The following is a 20,376-nucleotide window of genomic DNA, read 5'->3' on the forward strand; positions in this document are numbered from 1 at the left end:
AACTGAACCTGCCTGCGGGTTGCCAGTGACAAAACCTGCAGATAAAAAACATATAGAAGTGTTTCTCATTCTCAGTATATGGAAAGACCATGTCTCATGTGAAAGCTCAGAACCACCAGAATTCAGAGGCTGCACTAGCACTGACTCATGAGTGGCTGGCGAGAGGCTCCTTTCTGCTTTCTGATTGGATAATTGTCTTGATAACCAAACACCAAATTAATATCAATAAATACATGGGGCACCATCCCCAATGTTTTCAGCATTACAATTCAATTATATCAACTACATGTATCTGATTTTTCCCACTTGAGCAAAATTTGTCTTGTCCTAGTACAGAAATATTGTATAAGCAGCTCTTGAGTTTAAAATAAGTCTGCTGTGTGCTGTCTGTGTCTAATTAGAAAGTGCTTTGGACCACTGTAAGACGATTAAAATGAACTGATTCAGTTTTTCACATTTTAAGATTCAGGTACAGCATCTTTAATTTTCTTTCATATGTTCATATTGATACTTTGAAGCTGAGGTCGTCATCATTCCTTGGGGTTGAGAAGCTAACTGGAAGCACTGCTCTGTCTGAAGCTCTGTTATTCAAATTAGACTCTTATCTGAGCTTTGTTTTAACACAATTTGACCATAAAGAACTGACTTAGCTGGAACTACAGCATGTCAGCTGATTTGCATAGTTGAACAAGTTACAAGCAGTTCAGTCACGCTCACCTGTTTGTTGAAAATCAAAACAGTATTAATCACTGTCTCCTGAAAATGTGCTCTTTCCCATGAGTCCTTAACCTGAAAACTTATCAGGCTTGGTAATGTGTGCATTGTGTCACCATGGTAAAATAGGCATACATGCAGAACCCCCCCAGCAAAGTCACTGAAAAGTAAATAGTCAGTTCATTCTTGTTTCATGGTTGGCATATAGCATAGTTTCACTGCAGATAGTGAACCTCTTCTCCTCCCTCTCCTCCCCCTCTTCCTCTTCTCTCTCTCTCCTTTCGTCCTCCTCTTCTTGGATCTTCCACATCTCCGCCTCTGTGTCGTCTTTCTGTGAGGTGGGAGACCAGCCGCACCGCTCCGAGCTTAAGAGACAGAGAGAGACATAATTATGGATGGAAAAATATACCCCTGTGTCTCAAATGTCTCTAGTTAAAGGTTGTATAGAAGATTTTCCAAGGAATGAGAAATCCAGCGACTGTTTGTCCTTTTTCAAATGTTGCGCATCCGTGAAACCACCCCCCCTCCCCTACAGCTCCCTACGTAGAAACACCTCCTCCTGCCTCCTCCTTACGCCAGAAACAGGTTTGTTTACAGCCGGTGCGCTGCACATGACTTGTAAACAACTAACTACAGTGTTGGTTATTCAAGGCGGAGAAGTGAGGAGCGGGGGGAGCGGGTGCGCGGACATTTCGTGCACGGACGAGAAGTGAGGAGCAGGGAGAAGAGCGGAGCAGGAAGCAGGGAGAGGAGAGAGGAGAGGGGAGCGGAGATTCCGTGCCCGGAGAAGTGAGGAGCAGGGGGAAGAGCGGAACGGGCAGCGGGGAGAGGAGCAGGAAAGGGGTGCAGAGAAGGTGCGCGGAGATTCAGTGCGAATGAACTAGCTACAACACGCAGCAGCAAGCGGACTCTTTCTTTGCCTTGAAAATTACGTTTTCAGACATAGGATATCGCATTCGTGTCCTGAAAAACGTTTGTCTAGCTCTTGGAAATAAAGTACGTTTTCATAATAAGCAGAAGTGACCTGTCCAGGAGTAATTTGGCGACCAGTGCGTCAGTCTTTAGACCCTGCGTCTGCTTCAGTTGCGCCATCGCTGGAATGAATCTTCAAGAATCACCTTAGTTTGGCTTCGCTGCTTTTCCCCTTGTCTTCTTCTTTCAGCGACCTCAAAAACGGACTTTCTTTTGCGGCTAACTGCTCCTGGATTCTTGTCTGCATTGCAACAAACTTTGTGCTAACTGCGAGGAAGATATAGGTCAAAAAAAGCCTCTAAGAACTGTTGCGTTGGTGGAGTAAACAGCGTCTGTGCGTCTTGCGTCTGTGGACTGCGTGACAGGCGTACGTAAACCACGTACCGGCGGCGCGCAGGCAAGTCAGTTACGCTAGAAACGTAGGGAGATTGATTGACAGCCTGTCAGCTAACAGATAACGAGGCAGTGTCGTTATCTATTGGCAAATGTTTAGCCCCACCACGTCCAGAGTTGATTAATTTTTATTCTCTTTTTTTTGGTCATCATAATTACAAGGCTACTGCACCTCTATAATGCTATCATTGACAATTTGAAACAAAAAAAAATCCTCCATACAACCTTTAATCTGCAGATGTAAACAGACCTGGCCACATTTGCAGATTTTCAATTTGATAAAAGTAAATACAACTCACAATTTGTAGTAGAAGAGAGCGCCCCCTATTATTAGGATCAGAACAATGACACAGAAGATGATCAGGACTCTGGACAACACTGAAAGAAAGTTAGCAAAAATCACTGCGGGTGAGTAAAAAAATTGGAACATAGAGGATATGGGATTCTATGGAGCAGAGGGGAGAGTCAGATGGAGCTGGGGATGCAGAGGGGAGGAGAAGAGGATGCAGAGGAGAGGCTCAGATGGAACAGAAACGAGGGTCAGATGGAGCAGAGGAAAGGGTCGGTGGAGCAGTGGAGCTGTGGAGGTCAGATGGAGCAGAGGAGAAGAGGATGCAGAGGAGAGGGTCAGATGGAGCAGAGGAGAGGGTCAGATGGAGCAAAGGAAAGAGTTGCAGAGGAAAGGGTCAGATTGAGCAGAGGAGAGGAGAAGAGGATGCAGAGGAGAGGGCCAGATGGAGCAGAGGAGAGGGTCAGATGGAGCAAAGGAAAGAGTTGCAGAGGAGAGTGCCAGATAGAGCAGAAGAGAGGACCAGATGGAGCAGAGGAACAGAGGAGAGGGTAGGATGGAGCAGGAGAAAAGGTTGGTGGAGCAGAGGAGCAGAGGAAAGGGCAGGATGGAACAGAGAAAATGGTCGGAGGAGCAGAGGAGCTGAGGAGACGGTCAGATGAAGCAGAAGATACATTAAACTTACCTCTTTGCTTTGGTAGGTTGACGCTTGCAGAACTGATTGCTTCTCCATAAAAACTACTTGTTGAAGTCGATCCAAAAGTAGAAGATGAATGAATTAAACCAACGGAAGATTTTGTCGTAGAAACCGTTTTTGTAGTCGTCTTTGGTTTAACAGTGGAGTGAATCCATGGGGCTAAAGTAGACGAAACATGTAATATTGTCCTTCTCGTGGTCAGGGGTTTGGTGGTTGGATTTGTTGCTTTAGACGTTTTTGGCAGAGTTGAAGTTGTACTAATAGCAGTGCTGGTACTTGTGGTAATACTAGTTGTACTAATAGCAGTGCTGGTACTTGTGGTAGTACTAGTTGTAACAGTAGTTAAAATAGTAGTAGTAGTAAAGGTAGGTGGAGGTGTAGTTTTGACATAAGTTGTTGAAATTGTAGGAGTGATTTTTGAAGCTTCTTTAAAATCTGAAAAAAAAAAAAAAAAAAAAGGGCTAGTGATTCAAGTTTTTTGGTTAGGAAAAGTCCATACAAGCTTGACAAGATTCTGGGGCTGGTACTTCTGGTAGTACTCAGGATAGTAGTAGTAGTTAGATAGTGTGTAGTTAGGATATGTTTTTATTAGTGCTGTCATGCGATAAAAAAAATTGAGAGATTAATTAATTATGATCTGTAATGAATTAATCTAATTAATCTAATTTTAATCTCACCTAAAAATTGCTGAGAAAAGCCTTCAATTTGAGGTATTTTCATTTAAATTCATTATTACATTATTGTGGCAGATCAAAAGACTGATATAGAACAAAAAAAAGTGACTTTATAAAGTCATTTATTGTTTAACCAATCTCTCCAAAATGGCTGTTCAGCCCAAGTCTCCATGAATAAAAAACTGTTTGTTGTAAAGCAGCAAAGACGAGGAAATCTGAACATAATAACTTTTGTCTACTTAAAGACAATAAAAAGTCCAGTCTTTCCTTAACCATATTAAAAATATTATTGATAGAGAAATGCTTTATATATGAGATCACTGGTTTTAGTCCTGGTTTAGACCTGGTTTAGACCTGCTTTAGTCCTACTTTAGTCCTAGTTTAGTCCTGGAATGGGTTAGTCCTGGTTTTAGTCCTGGTGTTAGTTCTGGTTTAGACCTGGTTTTAGTCCTGGTGTTAGTTCTGGTTTAGTCCTGGTTTAGTCCTGGTTTAGACCTGGTTTAGACCTGGTTTTAGTTCTGGTTTTAGTTCTGGTTTAGTCCTGGTTTAGTCCTGGTTTAGACCTGGTTTGGACCTGGTTTAGACCTGGTTTTAGTTCTGGTTTTTGTCCTGGTTTAGACCTGGTTTAGTCCTGGACTGGATTAGTCCTGGTTTTAGTTTTGGTGTTAGTTCTGGTTTAGAGACGCACAGGAGGAAGCGCAGTTTACGCAGCGTAGCGCGGCTCACGGGAGCACGTCGGTGTCCGCGCAGTAACTACGGAAGGAAACGTGGTCCGCGCGTTCTCAGGTTAATGACGATGATGAAGGTTTGTGTGTGCTTGTGTGTGTTTGTGTGTGTTTGTGTTTGTGTGCGTGTCCCCTCATGTGGCAGGTCACTATAGGACAGTAGTGCAGACATCATGAGTCTATGCAGGTTGTTTTCACCAGTGACATTTAAGTTGTAGGCGATTTTATATTTGTTATTTTCTTTTATATTTCACATCGGGAGAATAATTTCCAAGACACGAATGTGTTTTTACCTGTGCGATGCTGCCTCTGTTCTACTGGCTCTTCGACCTCGTCCATTGTGCGACTGACGCCGCCAGCGTTAACATGACGTTTACATCGCTCTTACTGTGTGCGTTTTGTGTGGGTTTCCGGCAATGAGTGGAATTACCGAAATAAAAAAATGTATAAATGTGTTTTTTGTGTGTGTGTGTGTGTGTGTTGTTGTCCCAACAACACATAAAAACAGATTTTATAATAAAGCAACTCACATACAGAAAGAGTAAAGTTAGAGATTAAAAATGAGATTAACGCGATTAAAAAACATAACGCGCTAAATATGACTGTAATTAATTAATTGCAATTAACACGATAATTTGACACCCCTAGTTTTTATACCTGATGCGTTGAAGCACCACACTCCAAACTTCAGTTTCTCTGGAGTGGTCCAGGTGACCACGCCCGTTTTCCCACCGCCACAGGTGGAGACTGAGGAGAGGCGGGGCACAGCGACTATCTGCTCCGACACCCAACCAAACCTGCACAATACAAAATGCATTTAAACAGCTACGTGTACTTTTAGATAACATGTACACTGTTAAGCGCCATTCCCACAGACAGTAGTACCCAGTAAATGGCTAGATACAAAATGCCAGGACCCTCAGCGGTGACCCCCGGTCACACATCCATCAGTCCCAGACTTTAGTCACACTTACATGACACTCATGCCAAGAGCAACACAAGTGTTTTCCTGCTTTCTCTTCACTCTTGTGTCTCCAACCCTCTACGGGAAGAAGGTCCTTGTACCATTTGTTCTTTTGAATTTCAGTTAAGAAAGAAGAAAAAGTTTGTTATTTCATGATTCCATTCTAGTGTCAAACAAAAAAACAAACTGATTTTGACCTCTATTTCCAATATTGTCTAGGTGCTTATGTTAATTTTGATACTTTATTGTCTCTAGTTTATATGCCTTGGAGGTTCTGCTGCTAGAAGGACTTACTTGAAAAATCCTTGCAGTTTTGTGGACAAACATGAAATGATGATGGTGAAAATAATATCAGTTTAAGTATAGGGACTAAAAACGTATTTAAAAATGGGAGAGGGAAGAAAAAAAAAACTGAAGAAACAGAGAGAAAAGGAATTTGAATTATGAATGAGCAGCAATGTGTCAATGTAAGGTGGCCTAGTGGTCTGTTTATGTTGCACTACCATATTACTTTTGTTTAATTTTTTTGTTGTTTTGTATTTGTTGTGGGTGTTGTGGGTGTTGCTTTATGTTTTTGTCTTTTGTTTTGTGCTGATTATTGTAATTGTTAAATGTTGAGTGTTGTATTTTTTAATGTTATATTCTGTTGTCCTTAATAATAATAAAAATAAAAACATGTCTTCTTCTTTTATAGTGTTTACTTTTACGTCTTAGAAAGTCATTGTTGAACTCCATAACGAGAAACAGGAAGCAGCGATAAACTCTCCTTTGTTCAGTTGACATCACAGAACTATAATAAAAATAACTTTGAATCCAAATCCATGGTTGACCGCAGATCAACCAGGGCAAATAAATCAGAGAGAATAAAATATCAAGATTAAAACAGGCACCGGGACTGTTTTTGATTGGTGTTCTTTGAAAAAAAACTTTAAATTAAATATTGGAAATAGAGGTCAAAATGATTTTTTGTTTTTGTTTGTTCTTTGACACTAGAATGGAATCATGAAATAACAAACTGTTTCCCATTTTGTTGCATTTTGTTCAAATGGTACACGGAGTAGTTGTAGCTACATTTGAATAAAGTTGACTTCAGTTTAACTCTGCTACACTCAGGTCACTTGGATCATGTAGCTCCTCTCTCCACTTCCTGACCTGCTCACACTATATGAGGAAACCTGGGAAATTGCCAGATCAAAACTGTAGATCCTTTACACATTTTGACTCTGGCAAAATGCAGGTACATTCCCAGGTCAGAGTGCATGTGTGAATGACGCTCAAAACAACACAAGTCAGGAGTTAACCAGGACAACACTAACCAGGACTAATCTAGATTTAAAGATGCACTCTCTAACCTTTTCCGTTTGGGGGAGGTGAGAGTGATCGCCTGTCCACAGATCTGACCTGTAACTTGACCTGCAATTCTCTCTTCCTGAAGATGAAGGTCCCACATGTAGGTCTAAACCAGCACTAATATCACATCTAAACAAGGACTCAACCAGATCAAAAACATTAAGCCAGTTCCCACTTGCACGTCTCCAGTCCATGGTCCAGAGCCCTCTGGAGCTGGGGTATGGTCGCCATGGAGACGTTCTTAAAGAGACAGGCCTCCTTCGCCTCAGAGAAGTCAAACTGGTACTTTCCCCATGGTCCGGTCAGCAACACAACTCCAGATACAGGAGGGAATGAGAACACTGGAGAGAAAAAAGACCAGGGTTAAACCAGGGCTACACCAGAACTAAACCAGGACTAAATCAGAACTAAAACAGGGCTAAACCATGATCAAACCAAGATTAAACCAGGACTAAGGGACTGAACCAACACAAAACAGGACCACGAATGAACCAGGACTAAACCAGAACTAGACCAGGACTAAACCAGGACTAAACCAAGATCAAACCAAGATTAAACTAGGACTAAAGGACTGAACAAACACAAAACAGGACTTAAAAAAGGAATGAACCGTGAATGAACCAGGACTAAACCAAGACTAGATCAGGACTAAACCAGGATTAGACCAGGACTAAACCAGAACTAAACCAGGACTAAACCAAGACTAGACCAGGACTAAATCAGAACTAAACCAGGACTAAACCAAGACTAAACCAGGTCTAGGTTGCAGAACTCTTCAGTGCATCTCTTTGTTTACAACATTATGATATTTACTAAAAAGAAAGTATGTTTAACCTTCCTCTTGTCTTAGGGTTTTAGGTTTAAAATGTATAAAAGAACCACACAGGGTTAGTTTATTGCATCAAGGCTTTTTGACTTTGTCAGGAATCTCAATTTCAACAAAATAATCCAAAAAATAAAAAATAAAAAAAATTTAATTCTAAATTTCTCTGGTTAAAAATATACCCTTTGTGGTGTTGGGGTCGGTTTCGACCCGGTTATAAAAATTTGATTAAAAAGCTATAATTATAACCAAAACTGAAATCACTGGAATCTCATTTTGTCTTGTTTTCCTGTTTACCTGCACACACACAGGCAGTGCTGGGAGTGGCATCCTTGAGAAAAAAACAAGGAAAACGTGTGGTCCTTGATATGAATACTGGACTGCAGGGTCACGATATCATTTGTGACAACTTTTTTTACCAGCTATGACCTTGGATAAGAGGTTCTTAGGAGGAAACTTACCATAGTGGGCATGGTAAAGAAAAATAAACCTAAGCTGCCTGCTGAAATCTCGCAGGTGAAAGGCAGGGCTTCACTTTCCTCAAGATATACTTTTACAGACACCACCAGTGTTGTCTCCTATTGTCCAAAGAAAATACTGAGTGTGGTACTTTTGTCTACTCTCCAAAAAGATGCAGCCGTGTCATCAGGAAAGCCCACAATTATCCTCAACTATAACAAAAACAAAGGCAGATTGGACAACCTGGACAAGCTGAGTGTCACCTATACTTGCCAACGAATGACCAGAAGATGGCCATGGTTGTGTTCAACAACATGGTTGATGCGTCTGCATATAATGCATTTGTGTTGTGGACCCGCATCAACCAAGGGTGGAACTCAAACAAAAAACTACAAGCAGAGAATGTTTGTTGAGGACCTGGGAAATTCAGGGTGCATGCTCAGCAAAGAGAGAGGGTGTCCTGAGATCCAGAAGGCCTTGAGGCCTTGGTCACCCAACTGTGGAGCTCCCCTAGCTCCATCCACGCCACAAAGACCATCCACACCAGCATCCTCCTCAGCCAGCCGTGCCTCAACACCAGCCACAACAACCACAGCCACAACCCCACTCAATTCACCTGACTGTAAAAGGAAGAGGTGTCAGGTTTGCCCAAGTAGTAATAGCAGTTGATAATGAAGTTCAATTGTTAAAAAAAATACCTTTTTAGCCTCTTTCTCATTGTAAATATATACGGGTCGAAATTGACCCCTAACACCATAGATGTTACTATAGTTAAGAACATCAAAATGAAAAAAAACAAAAACAAATTTATTTTAGAGATGTGTTCTAATACCCCTCAGAAAAAGTCAAGTAACACTAAAAAACTTTTATGTAGTTAAATTATTCTCTAGAGGTTCATTTTACCATTTTCTTTGTATTGAAATAGAGGGGTATACTGACAAAAATAGGAGCTGAAGCCCCCACCAAAGACATTCAAACCAACATTTTCATGGAAAAGGAAGCCTAACAAGGTAACCAAGAGATGAGAAACAAATTTGATGGTAGATAATTACTTTAAGTGTATTTTACAGCTGATTTAAAACACGGGTCAAAACCGACCCGTTAACACAATAGATGGTGATGGAAAGCTAACACAGGAGGAAGGTTAAAGGGGCACTATGTAACTTTTCTAAAAGATGGTCCATCACTTGACTTCTGTATGTTTCCATAGGTTATTGCCTTGCCTAGAATGTTCCACACTATGGTATAAAACATCTATCACCATGGAGACAAGGAGCTCAGATGGAGACAAATCTATGAAGTAAAAACACTGTAATTTAATAAACGAACAAAGATAAGTCGGCTGACAAACTAGGCAAAGGCATATCTCCATGGCAACAAGCAAGTGATCCTGACCAGAAAAGTTACATAGTGGAGCTTAAAGTTTTTGTGGACATTTTTCAAACCTGTGATGAGGCTGCGGTCCAGAGAGGAGCTGAAGTCCACCAGGATCAGAAAATAAAAGAATCCAAAAGACTCCATTTTACAAACAACATCCAAACATCATACTATAAAGCCCGAGAGGAAAAACGGGTATGATACGGAACGGAGAGAGAGGGAGAGGAGAGAGGAGCGAGAGCGAGCAAAGAGAGAGAGAGGAAAGAGACAGACAGTAAGGGAGAATAGACAGAGGAAAGAAAGAGGGGAGAGACAGAAAGAAAGGAGAGGAAAGAGAGTGAAGGAAAGGGGAGAGAAGAAGGGAGAGGGATACGGAGGGGGGAGAGAGAGGAGGGAACACGAGAGGGGTTTCAGGGGGGAGAAGGTCAACAGGAGAGAAAGGTGGAGAGAGAAGAAGAGGGAGAGAGACGGGGTGAGAGAAAGAGGGGAAGAGAGAGGGGAAGGGGGTGGGGGGCAAGACATGGGTGGAGAGGAAGAGGAAACAGGAGTGATATAGTCCCAGTAGCCATACATCACACATACACTCACAACAGTCATCTCGTCCTGGTTTAGTCCTGGTTAAGGTGATGGATAACTTCAATGCAGGCAGCTACTGTTTTCAGCCTCATTCAAACTGCTTCAAGTGTAGACTCCAGCAGCTTAGAGTCCATGCTCCTTTTGCATTTGAGGCTTGAGTCCTCAGAAAATTTGTGTTTTCACTTACCCCCTATATCCACCCTCTCCCTGTACTTAGTTGTGTTAAGTTGAAAAAAAAAAAAAAGAAATATCCCCTATAGCTACTTTTCAAAAATAAAACATGTAATCAAAATGTAATCTAGATGTTATAGCCTATTTCTTAACGAATGAAAACTACAATTTATTTGAAAAGTGATTTATCACCGTCCTCCGTGTGTGAAACTCCCCTATAGAATCCCCCGGTGACAGATGCTCTTTGTTTAAATGTCATTTCTGTTTTTATCAGAGTTTTTGCCTCAGCAGCAGATTCTACAGAGGCCACGGAGGGACACACTTCCTCTGCACTATCTGCTCTGTCAGTTCACTTCCATAACACATTACTAATGTGATGACAGGATACTGATACTAAACTAGACAAACAGGCCAATATCCTACACTTCTATGGGGCATGAACTGTTAATAACACATTTATATCTTTTATTGTTTTTAAAAATGCTATAGAGGGAGTACCAGACTGTGTCACTTCGTGCTCTACTGCTGGAAGATCTGCTGTCCTGTCTGTATCATGTCAATGTCTTGTAGGATTTCAGCAGATTTCAGGCTCTCCCGGGGCGGAGATAGTTGTATTGTTCAGGCACGAGTGGATGTCCGGCTACTGAAGTTTGAGACATTTCTTCTCGTCATTTACACACTGATCTTCATTTAGCATCAGAACTTATTTTATCACATGGAGATAAACTGTTTCAGTGCTGACAACATTTCCAGTTAGTGTTGCAACTTCATGTTGACCGCACAGACAGCGGTGCATTGTGCACTCAGGCTGCGTGCACATCCACTGTGTTGATAAACAAATTATCCATCTATATGGATAATCAACTGGACAAAAGTTTATTTTGGACAAAGACGTTTCGCAGCTCATCCAAGCTGCTTCTTCAGTTCTGGTCAGAATGCTGGTGGACACTGCCTTATATCTGTCTTTAAGGAGGAGATAACTACACTGAAACTACTCTGAAACTAACACACTTACTTGTTTACAGTTTTTGTGTGTTAGCTAGGCCTATTGAACTGCACTGTGTCTGGGGTCATATTAGCAGAATCATTCAGGGCCCTGATGAGTGCTTTCACATCTCTGGACTTGACCTGGCTATCACTATTGTTTTCTTTGATTTAGTTCTGAGGATGGAGTTGTAAATAGGAGGTAGATGATGTCTGAGTCCTCCATTTCTGTTCAAGGAAGGATTTCTCTTTCTTAACAAAAAACAGCCTCTTTAACTCCCCTGCCCCGCCATATATTCACAAGAAAAAACATATTCAAATGTTTCTCTCTAAGTTTGTCTGTTTTTGATGCCCCCTCCCTTTGCTCTTGGCTCTACGTCACTCCCCTTCAGAGCACCATTGCAACACAAATAGGGCTTTTGAGAGATTGCTAGATTACTCAAAGATGCATGGATGACTTTTAAAACATCTTCATGTTTTTGACGAGGGAACAACGTAACATGGTAGAAAGGTCTAATGAAATAAGACGTATTGTGCTTTTTTCAGGTACTTATTGAATTATAACAGATGTAGATCTCCATTTTAACTTTTTCAAATAATTGCTGCTAACTATAAGGATGTGGGCGGGGCTAGGGGATGGGTGAAAATGGGAATTTTCTGAGCACTCAAGCTTCAAATTCAGAATATACAGGATTTGTCAAACATGCATGAATCAATCAAAATAACTTAATATAGAACTTTGAGTATGAGGCCAAGGGAATATTTTTATAACATGGTCAAAAGTCACAATTAAAGTTGAGTTTGATTCATCTGAAAATAAAGACGTTGGACTGACTTCAATTTAAAAATCATGGAATAATATCAGTATGAAATCATGAGAGGCTGTCCCATTCACCCTCAGCTCGTGTGTCCTCTGTTCCTCTGCTTCTCTGTCCTCTCTCCTCCTCCTCCTCCTACTCTTCCTCCTCCTCCTCTCTGCATCTCCTCTGTGGGTGGGACTTCCTCACCTATTTCCTGCAGAACCGAGGAGAGGTATCAAGGAGAAGGAAGCAAGTGAAAGGAGTCGAGACGAGGCCAGGGAGACCCGTCCCATCCACAGGTCACAGGGAGCACTTCCGGAATGAACCTCACGAAACCTTTCCAGCAGCCAATAGGAGGCCTCGATACAGAGGAACACATCATTAAGAAGTCAAAAGGTCCTTATGGACAATGTAAGGTCCAAATGTTTGAGAATAATGCGCACTTTGTTCCATATAAGATGAGAGGAGGTCAAAAAACTGTTTTCATGGTCTTAAATAAGGAGCCATAGTAAAATAATACAAACAATAAAGATTACTTAGGTAAACTTATGATTTGCAAAAAAAAATAAAATTTTAAATCTAAAATTAAAAGAAAAATGTAAATAGATCAAGTTCTTTTTTTAAGCAAATAAACAACAAATAATCATGTTAACCATAAAGAATTACCAAAATGACCAAAAATCATGCATTTTAAGTAAATATTTAATCAAACAAAACAGGAATAATTATCTCAGTAATGAAAACATTACAAAAATTACAAAACTGGTTTTAGGCTCCAACAGACAGTATATACAGTAGTACGCATGGAACAAGTTATAAAAGGTAGTGAACATTGATTTTAAAAATAACTTTTTAGATCTCCACCTAATGACATCATCAGGTTACACTGTGCGTTTTCATGTGGTACAGGAAGTGGTCCGCTGTGTTTTTAAACTCCCTAGACCGTCACTAGAATTATATGGATGATTTCAGCTCTGGAATTGCTCATGTCTGCTGAATTAAAGGTAAAAGGAGCTGTTAACTTGAAAACTTTGTGACATGACAAGGGACAGAGCGTTTTGAGCTTTGGAGATGTGGACAGACTAATAATAATAAAGGGTTACATGTGTGAATGAAACAAAACACAACTCCAGGTCTGTTTGTGATGAGGAAATAACATTATAACATACAGAATATCAGAAAATAGTGTAATATGGAGCCTTAAGTCAATGGAAAAAATGTATAGGAGTGTCACGGATCCAACGTTTGAACTCACGTGAAAACAAAATAATGCGTATCATTTTCTCCTTGTATGAAGCCCTGCGCCCCTGTCCCCGCTCACTCACCGTGCTGTTGTCATCTCCATAGCAGCAGTGTATGTGCAGGTATGAGCTCATGTTACTCATTAAATATAAAAGTCTTTTAAATCCACTAGCCTCTATTTGAGACGCTCCGCTCCCCTGAGTCACTGCACTACAGAGGTACTACAACACAAGGTAGGAGTTTGTCTAATACTCACATGGTTTGGATCTATAGGAAACAGTACACCTTATTTATATAGATTTAGTTTTTATTGTTTTGAGTAAATCATATAAAAGTGTAGTTTTTTTAAGTTCAAAAATAGAAAGGTAATTTGGGAAGAGAAGTGCTGATGCAAGACTAGAGTAATTTCAATGAATACATTTACAAAACAGCCAGAATATTGGTAAAAAAAAAAAAAAAAAATTACTTTTTACTTTGAATTTACTAGAAAAACTTTGAAGTGCACCTTTTAGTTGTACTTAGTAATACAATTCCAGCTATGTTCTAGACTTTTTTTTTTTTTCTTAAATGAAATATTCATTTTATGCTGATTTTTGTTTTTTCTTATGAATTGTATTAAACTGTCAGGAAACTTTTCAAAATTCTAAATGTTAAAGGTGTACAGTGTAACTTTTCTGGTTTCCATGGAGATTGTTTTGTATTAAATGTCCCATAATATCTTATATGTATTAAATTGCAGGTGATTCTATTTATTACTCAAAATGCACCTCAAAATTATGCATTCTTACTGTGAGAGGGGTTGCCTCTTCACAGATCTGACCTGGCTTGTCTCAGTAAAGATAATATAATAGTGCCATCTGGTGGAACATTCCAGGCCAAACAATAAAATCTCCATGGAGACAAGCAAGCGGCATACCAGAAAAGTTAGGGCCTGTTTACATGAGAATGCTTGCGGGTAAAAACAACTAAATATTTTATCGGAAGTGCCTTTCGTTTAGACAGTGACGCTGTTTTTGGAGATTAAAAACGCAAAAATCTGAAACCACCCTCCAGAGTGGAAAAGCTGAATATGCTCTGCCGTAGTGTTTGCGTCTACACTGCCCAAGACGCAAAACTCTGGTCAGATCTGCTCACGTCGTGTACGCGTTTATGTCACATACATACAGGACACAGAAACATGTTGGATGGTGTGTATATCCAATCTAATTCCACACACTTTTGCATCACCGTATGCATGCAAATTTCCCCCTGAAAATGCTCTTCTAAGCTCAAAATAAAAAGTGAAGACGCAACGCCACTTTGGTGTCTTCTGTTCGGACCGTCATCATGTAAACGTAGCCTCAGACAGTAAATAGTTTCAGATAATCAGGAAGTGCACATTAGCATGCTGATCAATTCATTGTGAAAATCGTGGTGAATAATTAGGATGTTGTGAATGCAGTGCGCAATAACTCTGAACACCTGCAAACCCTTTAAAATGAACTAGCTCTGTTTTTCACCTTTTTGAGACAGTAAAAATCAGATCCCGCACCTTTAACTAACTTATCTTTCTTTTCTATTCCCAGATGTCACTGAGAGCTAAGTCCCACTCGGACCTCCAGTCTGTGGGGAAATCCCTGGAAGACCCCCTGCTCTCCTCTCTGTCCCTGAGCTCCTCCAGCATGAACAAACCCCGACCCCTCCCCAGTCCCGGTCCTCCTGGTTCTAACGGCCCCAGCGTGAGGAGACCCGTCCGAGCCGTGAGACCCGTCAGTGCAACAGCCCCAACCGGGTCGTTCCTACAAGTCAACAACCTGCAGGGGGAGCTGGTGCGCAAGAGGAAGGTGAGGCGAGGTAGTATTTATGATACTCCTGCTTGTCTCCATGGAGATGTTATTGCTTTGTCTGGAATGTTACACAACTTATCTTTTTTTTCCAACTCAATAGGCCAAGCTACATGTCAGATCTTTTGAGAGGCAATGAAAACAACTGTGAGTGGTGAATAAATGGAAAATAGATCTCTTTAATGCCATACTGTAAAACATTTCAGGCAAAGCAATAACATCTTCATGGAGAAAAGCAGGTGGCAGACCTTCCACCAGAAAACTAAACTTACTGTGTCTTTAATGTATTCTTTTTCAATCACAGAGGCTCCAAAATGTTGACAAAATGTGCCACAGTATAGCTTGAATAAAAAAAAAAGTAAATTAAATAAAAGCTATTGAGGTAGGCAAGATGTTTTAAAATTTCCAACTAAAAAATACTTTATCACATAAGCACATGGATACACACATTATAGATTTAATTATATGCAAGTTCATTTTTTATTCAGCTAGATATGACAATACCGGTAGTCAATATAATACAGTGTGTCCCCAAAAAATTGACATCATTTCGCAGGCCAGTAATTTTGGAAATTCTTGTTGAAATAACTTTTTTTCATAAAATGTTTAGAAACAGATCAAAATTATTATTTTTTTTTATGTATTTATTTATTTATTTTTAATTTTTGTTCTGTTTTCAGGTTGAGCCGTTCACTCCCACAGAGAAGTCATTTTGCGTCTGGAATCTGCTCGCACACAGTCACCCAAGACTGTGCAGCCTTCAGTGCAAAATTTGGAAAAACTTCACTGGCTGGCAAACAAATTTGGACTTGGTACCACAAATTTAAAGAGGAAGGCTGCAGCTCTAAAGGATCTGGTAGACCAACATCAACATCAGAAGAGACGGTTGAGCTAGTTTGTGAAAAACTCTTGAAAAACAAGTTTGGAAACCCAGATTCCTAGAATGACGGTTTGGCATGCCAGATCCTTTAACCCTACATAAGCAGCTGAACTCTTTACATTTTCTGTACTAAGTCCAAATTTGTTTGCCAGTTGGTGAAGTTTTTCCAAATTTTGCATTGAAGGCTGCACAGTCTTGGGTGAGTGTGTGCGAGCAGATTCCAAGACGCAAAATGACTTCTCTTTGGGAGTGAACGGCTCACCCTGAAAACAGAACAAAAATAAAACATTAAATATAAAATCTTGATCTGTTTCTATACGCTCTGTGAAAATTTGAGATTATTTCAACAAGAATTGCCAAAATTACTGGCCTGCGAAATGATATCAAATGTTTTGGGACACTTTGTATTATTAGGACAACTGGATTCAATATTTTAGTGTAGATTCATCCTGTTATCTGTATAAATACTGATTCTCTTTGTTCAGGAGTGTGAGGACTTGAAAAGAGAGAATAAATATCTGTCCAATGAGATCCACATGGAGCGGATCATGATGAGGAACGAGAACGAACTGACCATGAGAAACCTGAGAAATCTGAACCAGGACCTGCAGAACCAGCTCAAGGAGGTACTGCAAATACTACTGCTACTACTGCCACTACTGCTACTGTTACTAATATTATAACCTCAACCAGGACCTGCTGAACCAGTTCAAAGTGATACTACAGATGGTCCGATGGTGCAGATTGGCAGCCTTACTTCTGTCAATCTGTTCCACAGCATCTGTGGCTGCAAATGTTGAGTGAATGAATAATACGATGTAAAGGTCTTTGGGTGCTCTGAAAGGTGATAGTTAAATGAACTGCATTATTAATCATGATTAAATCAGGACTAAACCTTCTCTCTGGTCCACAGCTGAAGCAGAAGCTGCAGCAGAGCCAGCACAGGGCAGCTCTGAACTCCCGGGCGGCAGAGGAGGCGGAGTCAGCACGAGGAGGGGCGGAGTCAGCGCGGGCGGCGGCCGAAGCTCGAGCGCTCGGGTCAGAGAGAGAGAGACAGGTGTCAGAGGAAGAGCGCAGACAGACCAGAGAACAACTGATGCAGCTCAAGGAAGAGGTACAACACAACAGACACTTAAAGACGCACTACAGGACTTTTCAGATGGAGATGTTGACTCTTTTCCTGGTGTGGTATTAAGCTTGGATCTGCATAGAGACACCAAACCATATCTGCGAAGAAGCAAGCCCCATCACAATAAGAATGTATATTTTTTTTAACACCAAAACATCTAAAACAGAATAAGATATTTTAAGATATGTTTGAGTTATTACAAATGTGTAGCTTTTATTGCCATACTGTGGAACATTCCAGACAAAGTGTTAATAGAGAGAAGCAGGTGGCAGCTACACAGTGCACCTTTGACTAAACCTCTGCGTCTTCTCCTAAATGACCCTGGGAAACGTTGGGTCACAGTGGCTCAGTCAGTAGAACAAAAGTCTTACAATCAGCAGGTTCACGATTCCTTCCCAGCACTGACCTGTGTTTTTATTTGTGTCCTTTGGCAAGACACTTAATCCCCTTTATGAACAGGTTTGTGAGTGGGTGATAGGTGGTGGTTGGTGGCTGTTGGTCACTTCTGTGTCAGTCAGCCCCGGGCAGTTGTGGCGTCAGGAGACCATTGATAGTGCAGAGTGAATGAAGTGTGCAGAGTGAAACAGGAGAGCCTCGAGTAACAGAAACTTCATCACAACAGAGAGCTGAGGTCATCACTAGAGACCACCGTCTGAGGCAAAGGATCAGATCAGGAGGTTTCATTACATGAGACACATCTCTGCTCGAGATAAACAGGAACTGCTCTTATGGAATGTAAAGTGTTTTCAGAAACATGGTCTGATTATCAAAACCTTTAAACCAAGTTTAAGTAACAAACAATAGTGGATTAGATTTGATTTTACTGTCATAGTACAAAATTAGGGATGTAACAATAGACAAAATATCATGATATCGTATTGTCAAAAGTTTGATAGAACAAAACTGCAGTATATTTTGTAATTCATCCTCACTTTATCTTATTTTCAGTTTTCTGCAGCAAGTGACTGGAACCACCTTCAACAAACTTTAAAACTTAGTTCGTTTTTTACCTCTGTCAGCTTTGAAAAACTCCGTCCAGCGTATTTTACAGGATAATTGCATATGTTTTTAACACTTTTATATCTTTAATCTGCAAATGTTTCACTGTCTTATATCTCTATTCACTGTTTCATGTTGTAGTTGATGTGTGAGTGTGTTCTAGAGATGCGCGGTTGGGCTATTTTTTCATCCGCAACCGCGACACAAAACTCATCATCCGCCCGCCATCCGCCGATTGATTTTAGATTTTAGAACAATCATACAGCAAACAAACTGAGGAGCCTCGATAAAAATGCAAACTCTATAGCTCATTCATTTCAAAATTGGCTCAGCATGTATGTTTGCATTCTTAATTGTCCATAACAAACCCAAACTTTCCTGGTTTTCTTGCGCAGCTAATTAATTGACAATGTTTTCCGACTAGGGTATTTTTGAACCTTCTTGCCTTCGTGTTGGATGTTGTTACATTCTGAACATTCTGCCATTGCCCGATGTTATTTCAAAGTCATAGCCTCACTCCATCGGTCTTTCTTTAAGTTTTAAAAACCCCGAGTGGCAGTCTACGCTATAATGTCTGCGTGTTTTAAAATATAACTGATATCGAAACAAAACAGACAGATCATCTCATCCAGATGAACCTTTATTGAAATCAGGCAATGCCCTCTTTATATTCCAATTGAAATAGGCAAGAAAAATATGCATAACTAAATAAATATGGCCCTATAGCCACTTATGTGTTGGCAAACAGCTGAAATAAATTAGAAATAATAAAATAAACTGCATATAATATGTGCCTCGTAAACCTTAGGCATCAATAACCCGACACAACCTTAACCTTCAGAACATAAAAACGAGGTCAAATGGGCTAATTAAGGATATGACGTACACTTCATACTACAAGCATAGACAATGACACTCGTCTTTTCAGATGTAGGTAACAATACTAACAATAACTTTTTTTTTTTTAGTAGTTAAACCGCCACCCGCCCGAATTTAATTAAAATATAATTTTTCGTCACGTCATCCGCCCGACCCGCGGATTAACCGCGGTTGTAACCGCAATCCGCGCATCTCTAGTGTGTTCTGTTTGTGCTTCTGCTTTATTCTGCCTCTTGGTCAGGTCGTCATTGTAAATGAGAAGGTGTTCTCAACTGACTTACCTGGTAAAATATTGAATAAATAAAATAAATAAAATTAAACTTTCTGAACTTTGGGTCAAATTTCATAACAGTGTCAGTGCCGTTTTTATACAGAACTGTTAGGCTGAGGATACGCTGATTTTATAATACCTTTTATAATGAATTTTAGCATTGCCTTACTTTTGTAATGCACTTTACAGACTTTGTGCACTGTAGTTATTATTTATTCACTCCACACTCCATGGTGGTAAGATGATGTTTTAGCCACAGCTGCCCTGGGACAGGCTGTCAAAAATAAGGCTGCCAATCTGCTCCATCTGCCTGTTTCATCACCTTGCTCTCACATACCTCGTACTTAAGCACATGGAGAACATAGAAGTGGAATTGGGCCCTTAAACATTATATTAAAAGTATACAGTTGTCTTCTCTCTTACTAGTTTAAAAAAATAAAAATTCGTATCTGGGGACACAGTTTATGAAATTTTAAATACAAATTCTACCTTTATTATGTCATACTTGTTTTTTTTTCTTCAGCACAAAGAGCTGCAGCTGCTCCAGGCTCAGATGGAGAAGGACTTCTTTGAGACCAAACTGAAGCTGGAGCGAGTCTCTGGAGAAAAACAGGTTCTGATCCAGGAAAAGCGCAGCCTAGAACAAGAACGCGACGATCTGAGGCAGAGACTGAGACAGAGCTCAGAGGAATACAGACAGCTACAGGAGAGGTCAGTCCGCCCCCCAACCACGAGGTGATGGGTTCTGAATGTGCATGTCCTTCCTGTGTTACTGTGGCAGATCCTGTCTCCTCCTCTCAGTAAGAAGGTTGTGGGTTAGACTCGGACACTACTCAAGTCCTGGTTTAGTCCTGGTTCAGTCTTGGTTTTGTCCTGGTTCAGTTCTGATTTAGTCCTGATTTAGTCCCGAGTTAGTCCTGGTTTAGTCCTGGTTCAGTCTTTGTTTAGTCCTGGTTTAGTCCTGGTTCAGTCCTGATTTAGTCCTGTTTTAGGCCCTAATTAGTCCTGGTTTAGTTCTGGTTCAGTCCTGACTCTATCCTGTTTCAGTCCCGATTTTAGTTCTCATTTAGTCCTGGTTCAGTTCTCGTATATACCTGATTTAGACCTTGTTTAGTCTTGTTTCAGTCTGTTTTAGTCTTGGTTTAGTCCAAGTTTAGTTCTGACTTGGTCCTGATTTAGTTTTCG

At 40.5% G+C, this 20,376-nt stretch overlaps 1 protein-coding gene across 1 annotated transcript; it reads right to left on the bottom strand.

Annotated features, from left to right (window-relative positions):
- Nucleotides 1–388: 388 nt before the first annotated feature.
- Nucleotides 389–9,717, bottom strand: lyve1b (lymphatic vessel endothelial hyaluronic receptor 1b). Its single transcript, XM_020919194.2, has 6 exons — nucleotides 9,506–9,717; nucleotides 6,954–7,119; nucleotides 5,122–5,261; nucleotides 3,054–3,500; nucleotides 2,379–2,457; nucleotides 389–1,079 (listed from the first exon to the last, which is right to left on the bottom strand). The coding sequence occupies exons 1-6, from the start codon at nucleotides 9,579–9,581 to the stop codon at nucleotides 890–892; spliced, it is 1,098 nt and encodes a 365-aa protein (XP_020774853.2). The 5' UTR covers nucleotides 9,582–9,717; the 3' UTR covers nucleotides 389–889.
- Between the last annotated feature and the right edge of the window lie 10,659 nt (nucleotides 9,718–20,376).

Source organism: Boleophthalmus pectinirostris, unplaced genomic scaffold (genome assembly GCF_026225935.1).
Source record: "Boleophthalmus pectinirostris isolate CB_2022bp ecotype Guang Dong unplaced genomic scaffold, ASM2622593v1 HiC_scaffold_2, whole genome shotgun sequence".
Taxonomy (NCBI): domain Eukaryota; kingdom Metazoa; phylum Chordata; class Actinopteri; order Gobiiformes; family Gobiidae; genus Boleophthalmus; species Boleophthalmus pectinirostris.